The 20,619-nt window shown below is 34.6% G+C and overlaps 2 protein-coding genes across 3 annotated transcripts; both read right to left on the reverse strand.

Moving 5' to 3' along the window:
• Window positions 1–180: 180 nt before the first annotated feature.
• LOC130986667 (probable mediator of RNA polymerase II transcription subunit 26c) lies at window positions 181–3,029 on the reverse strand. Of its 2 annotated transcripts, XM_057910134.1 has the most exons (9): window positions 2,168–3,029; window positions 2,017–2,085; window positions 1,800–1,882; window positions 1,606–1,676; window positions 1,388–1,446; window positions 1,200–1,233; window positions 963–1,102; window positions 568–655; window positions 181–472 (listed from the first exon to the last, which is right to left on the reverse strand). In XM_057910134.1, exons 1-9 carry the CDS (start codon window positions 2,654–2,656, stop codon window positions 363–365), a joined length of 1,143 nt encoding a protein of 380 aa, XP_057766117.1. In that variant the 5' UTR covers window positions 2,657–3,029; the 3' UTR covers window positions 181–362. The 2 variants fall into 2 exon arrangements, with proteins under 2 accessions (XP_057766117.1, XP_057766116.1); XM_057910133.1 differs by having other exon boundaries at window positions 181–655; window positions 2,168–3,016.
• A 3,276-nt stretch (window positions 3,030–6,305) lies between these two features.
• LOC130986669 (uncharacterized) lies at window positions 6,306–11,177 on the reverse strand. Its single transcript, XM_057910135.1, has 3 exons — window positions 10,655–11,177; window positions 8,218–9,799; window positions 6,306–7,849 (listed from the first exon to the last, which is right to left on the reverse strand). Exons 1-3 carry the CDS (start codon window positions 11,013–11,015, stop codon window positions 6,712–6,714), a joined length of 3,081 nt encoding a protein of 1,026 aa, XP_057766118.1. The 5' UTR covers window positions 11,016–11,177; the 3' UTR covers window positions 6,306–6,711.
• Between the last annotated feature and the right edge of the window lie 9,442 nt (window positions 11,178–20,619).

Here is a 20,619-nt window from a genome sequence, read left to right on the forward strand (position 1 = left end):
ATGAGTTCATGCAAGCCATTTCATTCTAGGTTTACAAATTACAATAAAACTAGCCATCTCAAAACACATTATCAAAAACAATGTCCAAATAATTACGCAAAAGAAACCCAACATTTCACAAATGAATGCACAAGCAATACTATGCAAAATGTACTTTCATTAATCACCAAACATAAAAGCTAAGAGAGAATTGTTCGACTATTATAAGCTCCAAAAACAACAGTTCATATATAACTTAATAAACACGAAATGTAACACGAGGCCAACCCAATGTTTCCTTGGAAACCCCTTGGATAAATTGCATCCCATTTTTATGGTACAAGAAGAAGAAGAAGAAGAAGAATGACAAAACAACAAACATATCATCGATGATGCCTCCCTTGAAAGCCACCCTTGTTCTTGGCAAAGAAGGTGTTCTTTGGTTTGGGAATCTCATGAATATCCATCATTTGTATCGTTCGTTGCTTTTTGGCTTCCCGAGTGAAAATGCCCCACAGAAAAACAAAAGCTGATAAGTATAAAAGCAAGTGGTACTACTACTATAGATTCCAAATTGTGAAATCAGACCATTCTGAGCTTCTTGGTAGTTCTCTTGAAGCCGCCTTCTTGCCGAGTTCAACTTCTCGTCATCCACTACAGTTTCCCTTTGTGCTCTCTGCAAAATAGCATTTCATTGGTTTAGACTAGTCAAATTAGCCAAAATCTTTAAAGACAATTTTGAACACATCTTCAGCAAATATGTGTAGTATGTTTTAATGCAATGTTGCCCATTACATTTAAATAGACATACTCTAACAAGAGGGAATTAGAGCTCAAGAATCTAAATTTATCCATATATCAAGTGTTTGTGAGATCAGGAGTTAAGATTCAATATCATTATAGTTATTTTGATCCAAACACAACCACAAACAAGATCAGAAGCGCTAAAAGTAGTCAAAGATTCAAATTGATCAGTTGGGTACATTGGGAGGCGGAGCAGAGGATGATTTAGATGCTGATTGTGGTGGCCTCGATGGAGTTTCTCTTCGAGCGGCTGCAGATGGAGATGGTTTAGGTTTTGACTCATATTCCACATAATTCCTTTCTGGAGTAGGAGCCCCATCTAAGAAAAACAAAAGATTGATGAGATTAGCCTACCGCAGCGATAAATATAGAAACCAGTGAGGAAAAGATAGACTAGCTGCGAATTCGATACTCACTCCGCGGATTTGGGGAGTATCCAAAATCCGGGACCTGCGACAGAAAACACCAAAAAACTTCAGAAATTCAACCGCAATAATTAAAGCCAGTTTTCCCTTTTCTGCCTTCTTTTCTCGTTTCCGTTTCCTTTTTTTCTTTATTTTCTAATTTTCTCAAACTTAACAGACTGGAACAACTTTCAATTCACCTGGTGATGGCCATTTTGCTGATTTTTGGGTATGTTCTGCTGAGGTGAGTCCACATCAGCTGCCACCACCATCACCACCAATATATCAACACATGAATCTCTTCTTTACTTTCATATTATTCATTTACAGAAACTAGTTTTATTTAATATAGCTTATCTGCAATTACTACTATACAAAGAAACAAGTTTCTAATTTTGAAACGGCGAATAAAATTTACCAATAAGGTTTGCAGTAGTTGCTTGTGGCTGGTTCACCTTAACCCATTCGTCTACAGTTTCCTTCCATTTTCTGCATTCAATCAAAAAACCAAAATTTCCAAAACAAGAAACTCAAATTTTAAACTTAATCAAGCACTAAAATTCATCTTTTCCCCCAAAAAGGGATCTTTATTCTTGGAGGGAAAGTGAGAACCTGATAAGCTGCTTCACCAATCTACGAACTTCACTGGACGAATGCTTCCTCAGTCGATTCACATGTCTTCCTATATCGGTATCCTACACCACAAGCTCTACTCGTTTCAACACAGATACAATCAAGCACAAGTGGTTCATTCTTGAATAGTTCGAAATGAACAAAATTTAGCCATTTTCTGTTCTTCTTCAGCTAGAAATAAATATTGAATTTTTACCTCGAGAGCTTGGAACGTGATATCCATATCTTCAAGAGTCTGAAGCAACTCCACCACAGCTTCTTCACTCTACACAACAAAAGAAAAATTGAAAAATCAAAATTAAAATGAACATCACACAAAGCTGAAAATTACAGGAGAAAAAAAAAACCTGATGTGGATCCTCGAGCTGCTCTTTGATGCTGAAAATTGTGGTCTGTTCATCATCATCAAACAACCCAGCGTACGGATCGGCATCGCCTTCGTCGTTCCCACCGCTGAGATTCAGATGGTTTGACTCCGGAGTCAACGCAGTCTTACCAAAATCCGCATTCAAATTCCTATCATCATCAACGCTGCTCTTCTTATTGCTATCGAAGTTATTATCCTTATGGTCAACATCATCGCTGCTGTATTCAATTTTGGTACTCCGATTGCAAAACCGATGATCCTGATCGGCGTCTCCACAATCGTTAGTGCCGCCGCCGCAGTTCCGGCACAGCAGCCCCGCGGGTGCGTAAAGAGACTCGACGATCCCGTCTCTCCGGCTGCGCAGCTCATCGCCGTAGTCGGAGCTGGCGAATCCGATCGCCGCATCAATCAGCGCCCAAATTCCAACTCCCGATCTCGATAAAATCGCCCGAAATTCATCCGAATCCATAAGATTCTTCTCTTTCAATCTCAAAAAAGTGTTAAAACTAAAAAAGGAAACAAGAAATCACGATAAATTAATGGGGCAGTTTGCGAGGGTTATTACATCAGCGAATCTGAGGATTTTGGGTGAGCACGTGGAAACGACGTCGTGGTGGAGAATTGAATGAGGAATCAAATCTTGGAATTTTCTCTGATCGGAGAAGAGGCGGAAAGAGAAGAGCAATAATAATAATAATAATAATTTATTTTTAATTTTGTGATTTTATCTTTTGATTTGATTTAACTGAAATGGGCATCGAATTCACCATATTTACTCATGTGTTTGCCGGCGTAGAGCATAATATCCGAGGGCATCGAATGGAATGCAACTTTTATTCTCTCTCCCATTTATCTATACTATATTAAAAAGGCAGTTTTCAATTTGAAATCAATTTCAAATTGATTTAGATGGCAATTTTGTAAATAAAGGAGAAATTAAAGTCATAATTTTTGCAAAACTCAAATCAATCTATAACCAAAAAATTCCATTAATTTAAAAAAAAACGTGTTGCATAAAAAATGGAGATGATGGGTTGACCATATTTTCATTCTACTTTTTTATTATTTGTTTTTTTGTTGTAATTTCTTTTAAATTATTTTTCGGTTTCTTTTCATTTTGAGAATTTTTGTTTTTTCTACAAATTATGTATTTTGATTAATTAAATGTATTCAATATATATATCAAATTAAAGATCATGACAAAAAATTTAATTTGATAATATATATATATATATATATATATATATATATATAATAAGTTTAAAATATGAATTTTATTCAAATTAAAACTTTCAAAGTTATTTTCTTTTATCTCTCCTTTCTCTTAGTATTTTATACTACAAGTTTTTTTGAAAATGAAATTAGCTCTTTCAAAAAAAACTTGTCTTTATTATTTGTGTTAAAATATTTTGTGAAATCATGGAAACATAGTTTTGTGTAAATGATATAAATTTTATTATGAAATACGGGAAGTATATATATTATCTCTTTATTTATTTGTTCAAATTCTATGAGGCATTTGTAATTTTTTTTTTGGTGTTGTAATTTTTTTTTTGTAGATAGATACAAATTATGGAATATTAACTTTATAAGTTCAATACAGTATTTTTAGATTCTCACTGAAAATGTAGTTTTCAACCATATATAGATATGCGTTTACACAATTTTCATAAAATATTTGAATCCCCCAACTATGTCTTACAAGATTTTTCATTAAAAAAAATAAAATATAAATAAGTGCACTTTTATTTCAAATTTGCCAACTTTCATAGTATACTTTTTAGTTTAGATATTTCTCAATCTGCATTTTTTTAATTCAAAGTTCTTTTCTCATCCTTAGATAAAAATGAACATAAACAAATTATATTAATATGTTGAGTTTTTGTTGAAATGGCGAAAATTTAAGAATTGTTTTGTTTTGGCATATTTTTCATCCTTTACAATAGTTTAATTAGGGGGCTTAAAATTTGCCTTATAACTTCATTAGTTAATACCAAAAAATTTCAATATTAAATATTGACATATGTTAATATGATTAGGCAATATAAGGTCCGACTTGAATTTCCTTTTCCTTTTACCAATTTTATTGAAATTTGATAATAAAAAAAAAGGACACCTGAAAAATTTCATGACCAAAAAATCTATACTATATTAAAAAGGCAGTTTTCAATTTGAAATCAATTTCAAATTGATTTAGATGGCAATTTTGTAAATAAAGGAGAAATTAAAGTCATAATTTTTGCAAAACTCAAATCAATCTATAACCAAAAAATTCCATTAATTTAAAAAAAAACGTGTTGCATAAAAAATGGAGATGATGGGTTGACCATATTTTCATTCTACTTTTTTATTATTTGTTTTTTTGTTGTAATTTCTTTTAAATTATTTTTCGGTTTCTTTTCATTTTGAGAATTTTTGTTTTTTCTACAAATTATGTATTTTGATTAATTAAATGTATTCAATATATATATCAAATTAAAGATCATGACAAAAAATTTAATTTGATAATATATATATATATATATATATAATAAGTTTAAAATATGAATTTTATTCAAATTAAAACTTTCAAAGTTATTTTCTTTTATCTCTCCTTTCTCTTAGTATTTTATACTACAAGTTTTTTTGAAAAGGAAGTTAGCTCTTTCAAAAAAAACTTGTCTTTATTATTTGTGTTAAAATATTTTGTGAAATCATGGAAACATAGTTTTGTGTAAATGATATAAATTTTATTATGAAATACGGGAAGTATATATATTATCTCTTTATTTATTTGTTCAAATTCTATGAGGCATTTGTAATTTTTTTTTTGGTGTTGTAATTTTTTTTTTGTAGATAGATACAAATTATGGAATATTAACTTTATAAGTTCAATACAGTATTTTTAGATTCTCACTGAAAATGTAGTTTTCAACCATATATAGATATGCGTTTACACAATTTTCATAAAATATTTGAATCCCCCAACTATGTCTTACAAGATTTTTCATTAAAAAAAATAAAATATAAATAAGTGCACTTTTATTTCAAATTTGCCAACTTTCATAGTATACTTTTTAGTTTAGATATTTCTCAATCTGCATTTTTTTAATTCAAAGTTCTTTTCTCATCCTTAGATAAAAATGAACATAAACAAATTATATTAATATGTTGAGTTTTTGTTGAAATGGCGAAAATTTAAGAATTGTTTTGTTTTGGCATATTTTTCATCCTTTACAATAGTTTAATTAGGGGGCTTAAAATTTGCCTTATAACTTCATTAGTTAATACCAAAAAATTTCAATATTAAATATTGACATATGTTAATATGATTAGGCAATATAAGGTCCGACTTGAATTTCCTTTTCCTTTTACCAATTTTATTGAAATTTGATAATAGAAAAAAGGGACACCTGAAAAATTTCATGACCAAAAAATCAAAAGAGAGACAACATAATTAAATAAAAAATCGACAATGAGTAAGATATCTTTATTTAATTTTTTATATAATTCAAAAGTCATGCAACAAATTTGAAATTGCATTGTAACACTATTGATATTCAATATATTTTGTGGTGAATTATTATCTATGTTCCTTAGCGTGTATTACATATGAATGAGATGACACAGATTTAAGAAATGGTTGGTAGATAATGTGTTGACTGTAAATGAATGATTGTGGTTAAAAAGAGAAAAAATGAGGTCATGTCTCGAAATGAAAGTGATACACTCTTATGAGACAGACGAAAATAAAATATGTGATACATTCTTAGGGGACAGAGAGAACATATATATTTTTGTATCACCATTACAAATTCTATATGTAAATTTTGTATTTTATTTGTATGTAAATTTTATATTTCAAAATACGTAATTTTTCATAAAAGACCATATATTAGTACTTTTACATCATTAATTTTTTTAGGTTATAAATTTATTATGTCCGTGCATCGCACGGGAGTGCGTACTAGTTAGTATTTATTTTAGATCTGGCTTTTGTCTGATTTTTAGATTTAATTTAATAATTATTGAGTTTCTTTATTGCTTGTCCAATCTCAATAATACGCGTTGTAGTTCTTTACGTATTCCTTTAAATTGAAGGATATAGCTGTACCGTTGATATAAAAATAGACAACACGGCTGTGAATTCCATCTAGTTATAGCTAATTAATCACAATCATTAATAGCTAAATATTGAAATACAGTTTCCATTTTCAGAAGAGACTGAATCTTACTAGCGCCGCTCCAAAGTTTCATGCGTGGCGACCTAAATCAAGGTGGGATGAAAATTCTAAATTTAAGCAGTCAAAATGTCCAAACACATAAACATACCCTAATAAATTGACTTTTTTGAAATTGCAACAGAAAACATTGCAGGAGAATGCTACCTGTTGGAATACTGGTAAAATGGCTGTGAAAAAATGTCTCCCCAGACCTGCTTATTCTAGGCTACCATCTCTCTAACTTGTATGGCAACCGTTCACCAGACACCTTACCATCATCCCGACTACCCATGCAGAAATGCACCCCTTGTGGCGCACTGGTTCAGCTCAAGACCTTGGAATCACCTGACTTGTCACCACATTTGTTCATGCTACCTAATATACCATTAATCAGCCTGTCTTTGCTATCAACCTCTTTAACGAATGTGTAGTTCTTTTGAAGTTTGGACTTACGAGTGGGTTTACCAACCTCGGATCCTTTCTTGGAGCTACAAGTTGCTGAAAGATCCAAACCATTCTTGCTCGTTGATTCATCCCTCTTGCTTTTGCCTTCCTTCTGACTGTGCCACGAATCAAGAATGTCGAGCAGAGCGCTTTCTGATGAAGGGTTAGACTTGCTTTCGTCTTCTGACCTAGCATCAGACGACATCTCATCTTCTGAATCAGAGAAGTCGTCCTCTCTTAAAGGTTCATAGAATGGAAGCCCCATATCCGTTCCCTTTCGACTTTTCCCAGTTACTTGTGCTTCCATTTCATCCTTTTCGGAGCCTGAAGTATCAAGAGGGCCCAGTTCGTCCCAAGAGTCACTTTCGTCATCTTGTTTTGATATAATCGAGGAATCTCCATGTGAATCAACCACAGGGCCGGTCTTCGTTTCTTGAATAGGAAGACCAGTATTTTGTAGGTTAAGATTCTTGGAAGCACCACGTGGTAAAATCAAATTGGACGCCACCACCGCCCCAGGCATGATCTTCAAAAGAGTCGTGAACTTTTCGAGGCCAAGCATCTGGAGGTCAGGAGCATAACCATATTTCTCGAGGAATAGTTTGCTAAAGCCTCCAACGTTGAACCCTTCAGGATATTCCTTTACTATTTCATCGACAAGCTTCTTGCAGTCGGCCAATACCTCAGTCTTGGACTTGCTTGAAGAGCCTCTGTGAACTATAGGTTGTGGAACTCCAGTATGAGGATGATTTTGGTGCTTCCTCTCCTTGGATTCCTGTGAACTTGGCTGTCTGTCCGAGAAGATATGACTCAACCCACTCGAACTTAAAGGACGGTTGTTTTGTAGAGGTTTTCGTGCTGGATAAGCAACTCTGAAAGGATATCTCCCGGTGCCACGCTCCTCCAACCACTTCTTATCAGAGATTAACAAGTCAATTATGTGCAGAAGATCACTTATGGAAAGTAACCGCAGAACCATAGGTCCCTGGTTTTGTAAATTCTGTGCCAAATGCTTCCTGAATCGCCAGGAAATTATGTAAGAAAAAACTTGATGCAAGTAGTATACAGCACGTAAAGCAATCTGTAAGAAGAACATTTAGCCTCTATACAGCCATCTGTAGTCCATAACTGCTACCAAAACAATATGAATCCAATTATACGTTTAAGTTACATCATGCGGATAAATGCAAGGAAGAATGCATAGAAACTAACATCTCACGGGCAAAAACGAACTTCATTATCACATTTATTAATAATGATGACATCATTGCTACTATTTTGTGAGATTCTAGGAAGAACATAGTTATTTGTATAGTGCTACATAATGAACAAATTTCGATGACCGACAGAGCTATTATACGATAAAGGTTTAGGAAAATGATACCTGGTCCATTGGGACTTGGAAAATACAGCTGAACCTTGGGATGAACTAATGAATGACTCAATTTCCTTCCAAATTGACTCTTCTGCGAAAATTTCAAGCTGCTTGGACTCCGCATCAACATGAACTGCTTCACCATTTTTTTCTTCTCTACTTTCATCGAGCTGTTTAATACTGACCTGAAGATGATCTGCTACCTCTCCATTCTGAGCAACTTTTCCATTAAGCAGAGCTTCATGGCTCGAAGGAGAAAACAAGGCTGGACCTACAGTTTCTGAAGATTGGCATGTTGTAAAGGTTTCCTGTGTATCAATTTCCTTCCCACTCAGCGCGTCATTGTGTTTCGCATCTGTACTCCCGAACAACTTCATCCATATCCTTCTGAAGATACCAAATCCAGCAGCAGAACTGCGATCATCAGGAACAAGCATGTTGTTCTCATTGTTTTCAGACAAATCCTTGACTTCAACAACTGGGGTAGCTGGAGTCACCTCATCTTTATGTGGTTGGGTCTTCGGTTTTACCGTCCTATCCTCTTGAATATTTTTCTTCGGAAGGGATGCTTTTTGATTTTTTTCATTATTCACATCTTGCAAATTTGCTGCATGGGTTTCAAGTTTTACATCGTGCATCTTCATTGATACAGAATAATCATTTTGCTTTTCTACATTTGGGGCTTCTTTCAAATTTGCTGCACGAGCTTCCATTTTAACATCATGCATCTTCGTTGCTACAGAAGACTCATTTTTCTTTTCTACCTTCGGGGCTTCTTGCAACTTCGTTAACTCTGCTTTCACTTTAGGACCTGAAACTTGACCGACCGTTGACTTATCTGCTACGTTTTCACAAGAGCTTTTCTGGCTATTAGTTTTAGTATCACCACAAACTTCAGACTCTCCATTGGCCGTCCCTGGTTCCTCAGATGCAGACAGCTCATTAGAGAATTTGGTGTTGACATGTCGCACCACAATGCTCCCATCATCTCTATGAAGCTCTAAAATATGAGGCATTGCCAAAAGAAAACGAGAGAACTTTCTATATCCATAAAGGTCTTTGTCCACATTACTCTTAGCTAATTCAGCACGAAGATCTATTATACTGACTCCTTCTGGATTTGATCTAAGAATCTGAGAGATATGCTTCATCACTGCTTTTGGAATTGGTCGAATCTTGGGCTCTGAAGCTGCCAGAAGCTTGGGCTCTGAAGCCAATAGAGATGATTGATCAGCACTCGAGCATGTAGACTGTACCGTAACTGCAAACGGATCCACAAGAGGAGCCTTGTAATGCCCATACCAAGAATTATACGGGCCATCCGGAGGCTGGTTGAAGAGCTTTCCTGATAGGTTCTCTCCCTTGAGCAAAGAACTCCAATGCCACATAATAGTTGCAGCACTGCATAACACATTGGGGGCGCTATCAGGACTAGCTAGTAAAATATTGTAATTGCTCATCCTAAGCCGGTGTAAAATGCCCGCAAAATCTCTGTCCCCAGAAATTAATAGAAGGTGCGCCGGTGGAGGATTCTTGGAAACCCAGTACATAAGATCCACAAGAAGAGATCTATCGGCACTGTTCTTGCCACCTACAATTTGAAGAATCATACATACGTATTAGAAACTCCATCTTCTAATGCCAGAACTATGAAACAAAATCTCTTTGACTTCGACTGAAGTAGGAAAAGATCCTATTCTAGAAAGAGTTCGCAACAGCATTCTAGATTTCATTCTGTGAAATATCAACATAGCATAGAAATAGAATAAAAATATACAGAAATAAGAAAGAAATCACGGAACAAACTAACAACACATTTTGAAACTAGAAAACCTTAAAATTCCACCTTGATCAAGACTTCCCACATTCATCTAGTTCAGACACTCATCAACAACAAACCATCGCCGAAGCTCATGTATACAAAGGTAAGGTTCCTACTATAACTCAAATATAAATCACATTCATAACAACAACTCATCTAACGACACACTTTCCTTAATGATTTGATCTTACCACTTTTCTGAATGTGTAGCTACTAAACTCCTAACTTCCGAGATATCTAAATGTAGCCTAGCTTCAGTTATATTCCTGGAAAATACATTTTCCTTTCACCGATGAACGAACAGTAGAAACACAGAAAATCACTGCCCATGACCACCATAAAGAAATGTATACACTGAAAATCTGAATGTCCACAGAATTAAGCTTTAGAAGCTAGCTAGCTAAAGTCCACTCCAACAACTCATTCAAATCACGTTCCATCAAAAAAATTTAAAGCCGATTTAAGTCTTCAATCCAAAGTGTCACAAGCAAATTTCAACCACATTCTCAACCAATCGCTCATTCCATATCACCGAACAAAAAAAAGTCCACCTACTCATAGTTGATTTCCAACATGAAATCGAAAACCGTACCAAAACAAATGAACAATAAATAAATAAACTACCGGAAGGAACGTGGGTGAGATTGATCCCAGTAGCTGAAAGAGCTTCCTGATTGGTCCTCGAAATCTGCATTACGTCTCCGAAAGCCGTGATCTCAATGGGGCCCTTAATCCCATTAGCCCTAATCGCATTAGTGATGCTCTGCGCCACCCTGAAAGCGTTGCCGTTCACCGGAACATGGCAGTTCTCGAAGTCCCACCAGACCGACACCCGCACAGCGCGGCTCTCCTCCTCCTGCCGCCGCAGGTGGTGGTGGCTCTGCAGCGTGGAGAACGCCACAACATGGGGGATTTTAGTCGCTTTATGGTTCGCGGCGGTGAGAATGGAGAGGGTGAGAATTGGCCTCGGAGGAATGGGCTTCATTTTTGGGGATTAGGAAAAGAATTCGGTGAAAGATGGAATGGAGAATGGCGATCATTTGTGGGATGGAAGATAAGTAGCAGGCGCCATTGAAGTCGGCTTCCTTGTAGCACAAGGGTTTTGGGAGCTCCTAAAACCCTAATTAAAACCTGTCAATTCTTCTCTTCTCTTCTCACGTGCCATTCATGTGTTTGTGAATTCTATTTTCCTAATTCACAGATAATTGTAAATTTAGACTTAGCTCATTTTCATTATTCCATACTATATCTGCTCTCTTCGTTCCAAAATTTTCAAATACGAGTTTTAATAAAAATAATTAAAAAAAATTATTAAATATATTGATAATAATGAATAAAAGATATTAATAGTGGAGAAATGGTCCACATTAAAAATACTAATAGTATATAAAGAATCCCACACTAAAGGAAAAAAATATTGGAAAAATTATGATGTTCGATTATATATCTAAGGGTTAATTACGCGAAAAATCATGAACTTTGGGCCGATTTCCAAGTTTGCCATAAACTTTTTTTTTTATCAAAAATTCTCTGAACTTAAGAGGTTGAACAATTTTTCCATGCTTTTTTGCTCCGGTGAAGCTCCGAGCTGACGTGTCGCTTGCGTGGTAATACCAAGCTGACCTGTCGCCTACGTGGTAATACCGAGCTGATGTGGCACGTACGTGGTAATACCGAGCTGATGTGGCAGAGTCGGCAGAGCAGAGCAGATTCGGCAGAGCACAGTCGGCAGAGCTGAGTCGTAGAGTCGGGGAAGAGCTGAGTCGGGCAGAGTCGGCAGAGCTGCCTCTGGCAGCTCTGCACTCTGGCAAGGCTTAGTCAGCTCTGGAACTCTTTGTCATCTTCAATTTTAGGCTCGCATCAATCCAGAATTCTCCACTGCCGCCATCCACCGCAGACCTCGCATCATTCCAGAAATTCTTCTTCTCCCCATACCTCCACCACCGTCGTCCACCACAAACCTCGCGCCGTTCTTCTTCTTCCCCAAACATCCATCGCCGACGTCGACTTCTTCTCCCTAAAAAATCTTCTTCTTCCCCAGATCTCGCGCTGCTGACCTCACACCTCACTAGGGTTTGCGCCCCCTTTCGCGCAGCGCCACCACCCGACCTCGCGCCGCCTTTCATCGCTCTGGCGAGATTAAGGAATGAGAGATTTGGGAAACTAGGGCTCTGCAAAACTGAGGGCAGGGGCGGTCCGGTGGGCGGCTTTTTGCCGGAGTTCAGAGAGGATAAGATGGGGGCTAGAATTTGAGGTAAAACGACGCCGTTTTACGCCCAACTAAACGACGTCGTTTTGGTTCCCATCCGGCGGCGCCATGTCATATTTCAGGTCACTGAAAAGTGCCATGTCAGCACTCAATTTAGGGATTTTTGAAAACCATGGCAAAATTGATCAGTTGGTTAAGTTCAGGGAAAATTTGATAAAAAAAAAAAGTTCATGGCAAACTTGGAAATCGATCCAAAGTTCATGATTTTTTACGTAATTAACCCTATATCTAAACCCCTGAAACTATTGATATGTCAAAACTTTATTTTTTAGATTGCAACTCATTGTTTAAGAAGCTTATTTTTTATGTTTACATGACATTTGTTTGGTGAATGAATTTATGGATCAAACGATCTTCAAAGTCAGTTGAGGAATCTAAATGTTCTTTAAGTACTAGGAGATTAATTGATGTCATCAAATTGAAAGGCATGGCCTACCCAATCAAGATGTGCCACGTGAGTACTAATGTTAAGAAAAGGAAAGGTGGAGTTAATCTACGAGGAGCGACAAAGTATAATGTTATACTAGCATATAACTCGTTGAAATTCGACGGAAATTTTATTTTATTATTTATAATATTTTTTGGTAATATAATTATTTTTTAATTAATTTAACTTGATGTAATAGAACGAAATGATGCTTGAAACTTAGTTATACTTTATACTTATGATATTTTATACTCCAAATGAGATGATGCTCAAAAGCCTGTTATGATTTTTCATGCTCCATATAAGATGATGTTTAGAAGTTAGTTATGATCTTACAAGCTTCAGATTGTATAATCGCAAAAGTCAGCCTTGGTCATTCAAGTTTATAATGAAAATGATGTTTAGAAGCGAGTTATGATATTTAAAGCATCAGATAGTGATGTTCGAACGTTTGACGCACAAACGTCAAATATATTATTTCAGGGTACAGACGAGATAATGCTCAAAAGTTTGGTGTTTAAAAGTCAGATATCTTCTTTCGATTTCTTGATGATCATATGGTCTTAAAGAGTTGAGACGAGATGATGTTTAGATAACAGATGAGATCTTAAATTAATTTTTTATTCATCAATATAAAAAAATTGTACGCAATCTATATAAAAGGGTATTTTTATTATTCTAGCAAAAAGTTAACAGTTAATTGACGAGTATAGTTGAGATTTTTTATTTTGATAAATTAACATTATTAAATAAAGAAATTTAAAGATCGCGTCACAGGGGACTCGAGAACCCAAGACCTTTGGCTTAGACATTAACTCCTTACCACTTGGCCAACACACGCACACGAGTATAGTTGAGATTAATATAATGTAATTCACATCTAGAAATATTTATTGGTTGTGAATTGTAATTCAAAAACTCAAATTCACAACTAAAAAATTAGTGAATATTTTTAAGTTTTTTATGTGAAGGATAAAATGATAAGCGTGGCTATATTTTAATTTTTTTTTCTTTTATCTTAGTGGACAATTTTTATTTTTACTATTTCAAAGTGGCAATTTTCAAAGTCCACTCTATTAAAAGTGTCATTTGTAACATATCATTTTTCTTATCCAAAGTATCATTTGATTTTATAAAAAATAAGTATCATTTACATATATTAAAAATATCATTTTATGTTATTCAAAGTGTCATTGGTATTGCATAGTTAAATTGTGTCATTTACGTATTTTGAAAGTGTCATTTCCTTATATAAACAAGTATCATTTACAAAGTCAAAAAATGTGATTTGTTATTATTTTTGTTTGACATAAAAATATAGTCAAATGTCATTTACATATATGAAAAAGTATTATTTATATAAAGAAATAAGCCATATTATATTGAGAATCATTTACTATAAATAAAAATGCTATTTACTGTGAGTAAAAGTGTCATTTGCGTTAATTAAAAGTGTCATTTTTAATGTATTATCATTTGTTGGGTCCCGGAGGGTCAATGAACTGGTGTATGGGGAGGGGGAGGAATACACCAGTGGGCTATTTTAAAAATTCTTTTATAAAACTGAAGTGAGTATCAACTGATACTGAAAGGGCATAGTCCGAAGTCAACAGTCAAAGATGTTTCAGTTTAGAAAAGGGTTTAGACTAATACTGAAATTGTTTCAGTATTTGATTTCAGTTTAGGAATAGATATAAACTGATAATCCACGTAAGGTTTCAGTCTAGTATTTTGAAATCAGATAAGTGTTATAAATCTTACTAACTATCCAGGGATTTGTTAGTTAGACTGATAAAACCAGCAACAGAAATTAAACTTACAGAAATAGCCTTTGATTAACACTTAGTCAGTTTTAGGTTTCACTTTTCAGTTTATCAGTTTCAGTTAGATAAAGAGTTTGAACACAGCGGAAGAAAGAAAATAACTGAAAGCAATAAACAACACAAGATTTTTATGTGGTTCGAAAAACAAGTTCCTACATCCACGGCCAGCTGATCAAACTGACAATCACTCTGGGCTTGTGCTTGCGGGTGCACAACAAACCTTAGATTGAAACAACAAGGTTTCAGTCCTAATACACTGGATTGGACTTCTCGTCTCCTTCTCAGCTCACAGCTGCTAAGACTACACACGTCTAGCTTGCGGAGGCCAAGAACTCTTGAGTTCAGACAACAGTCTAGAACTCTCTCTCTCAAACTCTCTTTTCGCTTTTTTGAAAAGGGTTCGAATACCAACTACATTACAGAGAACAAGCTCTCAGTAATCGGGGCTTAGGCTAAGGGTTTACAATGATATTGCCTAAGATTGTAAGAGAATTTAGGTAATCAGTGAACTGATTTGGCTTTGGATATTATCTTCTTCCATTCAAACTTTGGAAAGCAGTGAGTAGGCTGAGTTGCAATTTTGGCAGAGTTTCAGCTTAAGTGTTTGAATCAGTGAAGATTGAAAGTGATCCTCGAGCTCTATTTATAGGCATTGTCTTGAATAGACTCGTTGGTGAGATGATCTTCAAGATTTCTGTCGTTGTGAGACAAATTTGAATCTTTGGCTGATGCTTCAATCTTCAAGGCTCCTGATTGGTTGAGAAATAGGTGTCCTTAGCAGTAGGAAGTTAGCACGAAATAAGAAGCTATGTTCAGGCGAGGACGATATTCATATCTACGCATTTAATGCAGTTGTACTTGGCATGAATACGTGGCTTGTTTTGAACTTAAGTCTTCAGTCCGAGGAAGAATATCTACTGATACTTGATTCAAGTATCAGTCCACTATTTTCACGTGGCCAGTAGAATTATTCAGTCATAACTGAATCTTCAATGATATTTCATCTTTTAAATACTTCAATATTTTGTCTTCACCCTTTTTATTTCCAATCTTCAGTCAAGCGTCTTCAGTTCTTCGATCTTTAGTCCAGCGGTCTTCAGTGTTCATTCTTCAGTCTAACTAGTAAACTGAACTCTAACACTTGAGTTCAAAAAGTTCTAGTCTTGTGAAAGAAAATCTAAGGGTTTTGGTATCATCAAAACTAGGACAATAAGGATATTTCATTAATTTTTCAACACATTTATTTTTATATAAAATATCATTTAATTTTATAAAAAATCATTGATGAAGTATTATTTGCATACATGAAAGTGAGAATGTATCTTTTTGTACCAAAGCATAAAACATAGAAGTTTTTTACACCTATCCATAAGAGTATAAGTTTTTCATACAAAAATCAATAAAAAGACTAAAACACCCCTAAATAAAAGTTATATCTTTTTTACTCAAGTCACGATTGTGTAGTGACTCAACCTAAACACTACGCTAGATTGACTTGCAATAGGACGAGATCTATTGTAACGTGTAAGCTAACTCAAGTCGTCTCTCAAGGAAGATCTTAAAGGGCTTTTAATTATATCGCAAGAAAGCAGTAAAGGCTTGATTTAAAAACGGTAAACTTAAACTTAAAACTTAAACGTGAATTTAAACTCAAACGTAAACTTAAACTTGTAAATTTAACTAGGCAATAAACTATTAAACCCTAGACAAGAATTAAACGCTTAAAGTAAATGCAACTTAGAATTTTAAAGACTTGTAAATTAAAAGCTTCTAATCTAGGCATGAAACTAAAGTGCATAATTTAAATTGCATAATTTAAATTAAAGCATAAACGTAAAGGCAAAGCATAAACATGATGAAACAAAAGAAATTGAATTAAATACGAAATATCGTAAACTCCTTGAACGTGCAATCGCTGTCACTCAATCACAATCCAAGAAGAAACTAAAAACAAAACTAAATTGAAATCTAACTAGAACAATAAATTCGAGATCTTGACTAAATTAAGAAAGCTTGTAAACCTAAACTTTGGCTGCCTAGCGGAAGAATGACTCTCAAAAGACGGAGCACAGATTAGGGCAAAGGAATGATTTTACAATGAATATCAAGACCCTATTTATAGATTTCATTCCAATCCTAATCACCATCAAACTCGCCTTGCAAAACTGGACTCTTAAGGAAATAGAATCGTGAACTCAAAGGTAAGTCCAGCTGTATCGTGCTCTGCAAGAAATCATAGCTCTAGCAAGGATTGGCTAACTCTGGAAGTTCGGCCCTGGAATGGTATGACAGAGCTGAAAGTCAGCTCTGGCGAATATGGCAGAGCTGAAAGTCAGCTCTGGATATGTTGACTCTGTCGATCTTTAGCTCTGCTTTGCCGAGTTTACTCTGGCGCGTAAGTTAGCTCTGATGATTTAGCTCTGCTCTGTCAAGTTATCTCTGCTCTGACAAGTTTGTTCTGCTCTTGAGATTTCAGCTCTGATAGGGAAGTTCAGCTCTGACTATGAAAGTCAGCTCTGCTCTGATACAGAGCTATCCGCGCAGCTCTACTCTGTCATGTGCCTTTTCAGCTCTACTCTGCTGCGGGCTTTTCTACTCTGGCGCGGGCTTTTTAGCTCTGGACACCAAATTACGCCTACAAACGTCATTCTAACCCAAAATCTCCAAAATCACACTCTTCCATCTATAAAACCTAAATCTCCTGCAAAGCATAAAATAAACCCATAACTGCGCCAATTTCCAGGATATTTAACTTAAAACAAGCACATACAAACCCCCAAAATCAGAACAATTAGGCATAAATCATGTAGCCACCATGTGCAGTCATCGTGTGCACGTATATATACCCCTAATTGTGCACACGATGGATCAAGACATGATCGTGTAGCCACCATGTACAACCATCATATGCACAATTACATACCACAATTGTGCACACAGTGGCTGTACACGGTAGCTACACGACCGTGTCTTGCCATTGTGTGCAAACCGTAAATTACTCTTTTATTTCTTTTAACTTATTAATATATAGTAAGTGTAATGTAGTAATTTAACATATTTTGGTATAAAAAACTTATACTCTTATAAATGTTATACTCTTATAAATGTGTGTAAAAACTTCTACCTTTTATTATGTGGTATTTAAAAAGATTTTTTCTCTACATTAAAAGTGTCATTTATAATACACACAAATATATTTATTATTAATTAAATTAAGAAATAAGTCGATATTATGTTGAATATATTTTACAATAAATAAAAATGTTACTACGAAGCTAAAACTTAACTAAAATTAAAAGCCCAATCTACAAATAATAATAATAGCCCAATTTGTTAAATAAATTGAAAGAACCTATGTTTATTAATATCATTTGGGCTCATTTAAATAAATTTAAAAAGTCCAAAGCAGCCCATACCTCTCTTTCTCTAACAAATCTCGTTCCCTCTTTATGAAAAATCACAAAAATCATGCTGACAAGAGCTTCGCAAAGGTAGAGCGCATGGTGCGCTCATCCCCCAAGAAGCCCACCATAGCTTTTGTGAAAAAAGAATACTGTTTTTAAGTTTTGCACTAAACAAAGAAAGAGAGAAAAAGAATGTACATACCCGCCCATGGATGATATATATATATATATATATATATATATATATATATATATATATATATAGGGTTAGTTTCTATTAAAAAATTAATTTTTTTACGAAATTTAAAAATATTGAACATGTCAATAATTTTTTATGAACATACCGATAATTTTATTTAACATTTGGGATCGAATCCTGGAGTGCAATATTTTCAACAAATACGTTCATTCATAAAAAATTATTGACATGTTCTTATTGATATGTTCATCAAAATCTGGGCATAGAATTTATTTTTAATTATTGACCGTTTGATGGATCATGATCAATGGATGAGATTGTTTCTCCATTTTTTCAATATTTACCTGTCTCTATTGAATATTTTCCATATATATATATATATATATATATATATATATATATAGGGTCGCATTCTACAAGAAAAATAGCTTATACAAGAACATTGAACATGTCAGTAATGCGGTTGAACATACCAATAATTTATTGAACGTTTGGAGTTTTTGGGATTCGAAACCTGGATACGTTCAACACAATTATCGATATGTTCATAAAAAATTTGGATGCGAAATTTAATCTTAATTATTGACAGTTCAATGGATCATGATCAATGGCTGAGATTGTTTCTTCTTTCCTTGCAAACATTTATTTTCCTATTGAACTTTCTCTTATATATATATATATATAACGTTAAATTCCATAGAAACGGATATATAAGTAGAGAATGGAGAAACATTGAACATGTCAGTAAATGCGGTTGAACATACTAATAATTTTGTTGAACGTTTGGGGTTCGAACCCTGTATACGTTCAACACAATTCCCGTTGAACGTTAAATGAACGAACGCTAACTGTTATATTAGATAAGATCAACGCATGAGATTTGGTCTCCTTTCTCTGAAAATATTTGTATTTCTATTGAACTTTCTCCATATATATATATATATATATATATATATATATATATATAGGGGAGCGCTCCAATGAGACCCCCTATTTTTAGTGAGACCTGAGACACGATCTCGTGTGTTTATTTCATCAATCCTATGGCTGATACTGTATCTTGAGGGAGATTTTTTTTTTTCTCAGGGTTCGAATCCTGAAGGGAACGAAATATTTTAAATTTCGTTATTCATCAGTATATACTGCATCGTTCATCGGTATATACTGCCTTGTGGCCCTTATTCATCAGTATATACGTCTTATTCATTATACTCAGTGTCTCACGAAAATAGGGAGGTCTCACTGGAGCGCACCCATATATATATATGGGCGCGCTCCAACGAGACTCTTATTTTTCGTGAGACACTGACACCCTTATTTTTCAATTAATAAGACATATATACTGATTAATAAGGTAGTATATATTGATGAACAATGCAGTATATACTGGTGAATAACGAAATTTAAAATATTTCGCTCCCTCCAGGACTCGAACCCTGAGAAAAAAAATCGTCCTCTAGGTACAATATCAACCATAGAATTGATAAAATAAACACACGAGATCGTGTCTAAGATCTCACTAAAAATAGGGGGTCTCATTGGAGCGCTCTCCCATTGTTTGGCAAGGAGGAGATAATTCAGATTATATGTGACTAATTAATGATTTTACAAAGCATGTTATCATTATCAATCTGATCTAAACAAGTATCATTAATTATATACATAAAAGAATATTATTATGTGTGTAGTCAATCATAAATATTCGTTAATCTTAATCATTCGTCAATCAAAAGTCATATTTAGTAATTAGTATGATGAATTAAAACTGTATTGAGGAAAAGAGAAAAAGAAAAATCCTAGAAATCGATTGAATTAAAACACAAAATCACTAATTAAGGGTGGAGTCTCATTAAAATCTTTCCGACGGGGAAAAGACACCGCTGAAAGAAAAAGAATACCCATCCATTACAAAAAAATGAGAGACGTAAACAAAGCAAGAAAACAAAAGCAAAAATAGAATAAAAAACCAGAAAGAAAGAATGAAGCAAAAGAAGGCAGGTGAGGCCACGCATGAACAGAACGAGAAGAGTTGAAAACATCTTCTCGCCATGACAAGGAGAAAGACAGCCAATGTAGCCTGAAAAAGCTCTGGTGGTGACCCCAAAACCCATCGGTCAACTCCAACCAAAGCAAATGATGCTCCATCAACATGAAGAACCCGACCTCAACGAAACACCAAAAATCCAGCACAAAATCCGACAGCCAGAGACTGGAGTTGAAAACAGACACCATAAAAATAGATATCAAAGGATAATAAAGCCCAAAATTCATATTAAACACGTAAAAATGATACCAATTATTTATTTTAACTTAAATTATCTCATCATATCATCATGACATACTTTATTAAACGAGCCTTCACTTAATATGATCGATGAATAATTAATCACGTTATTCAATTCACAAAAAAAAAGAAAAAAGAATTAATAACTCGGAGGCATTTTCATTGGGCTTTCTCTGACATTTC

Source organism: Salvia miltiorrhiza, chromosome 5 (assembly GCF_028751815.1).
Source record: "Salvia miltiorrhiza cultivar Shanhuang (shh) chromosome 5, IMPLAD_Smil_shh, whole genome shotgun sequence".
NCBI classification, from domain to species: domain Eukaryota; kingdom Viridiplantae; phylum Streptophyta; class Magnoliopsida; order Lamiales; family Lamiaceae; genus Salvia; species Salvia miltiorrhiza.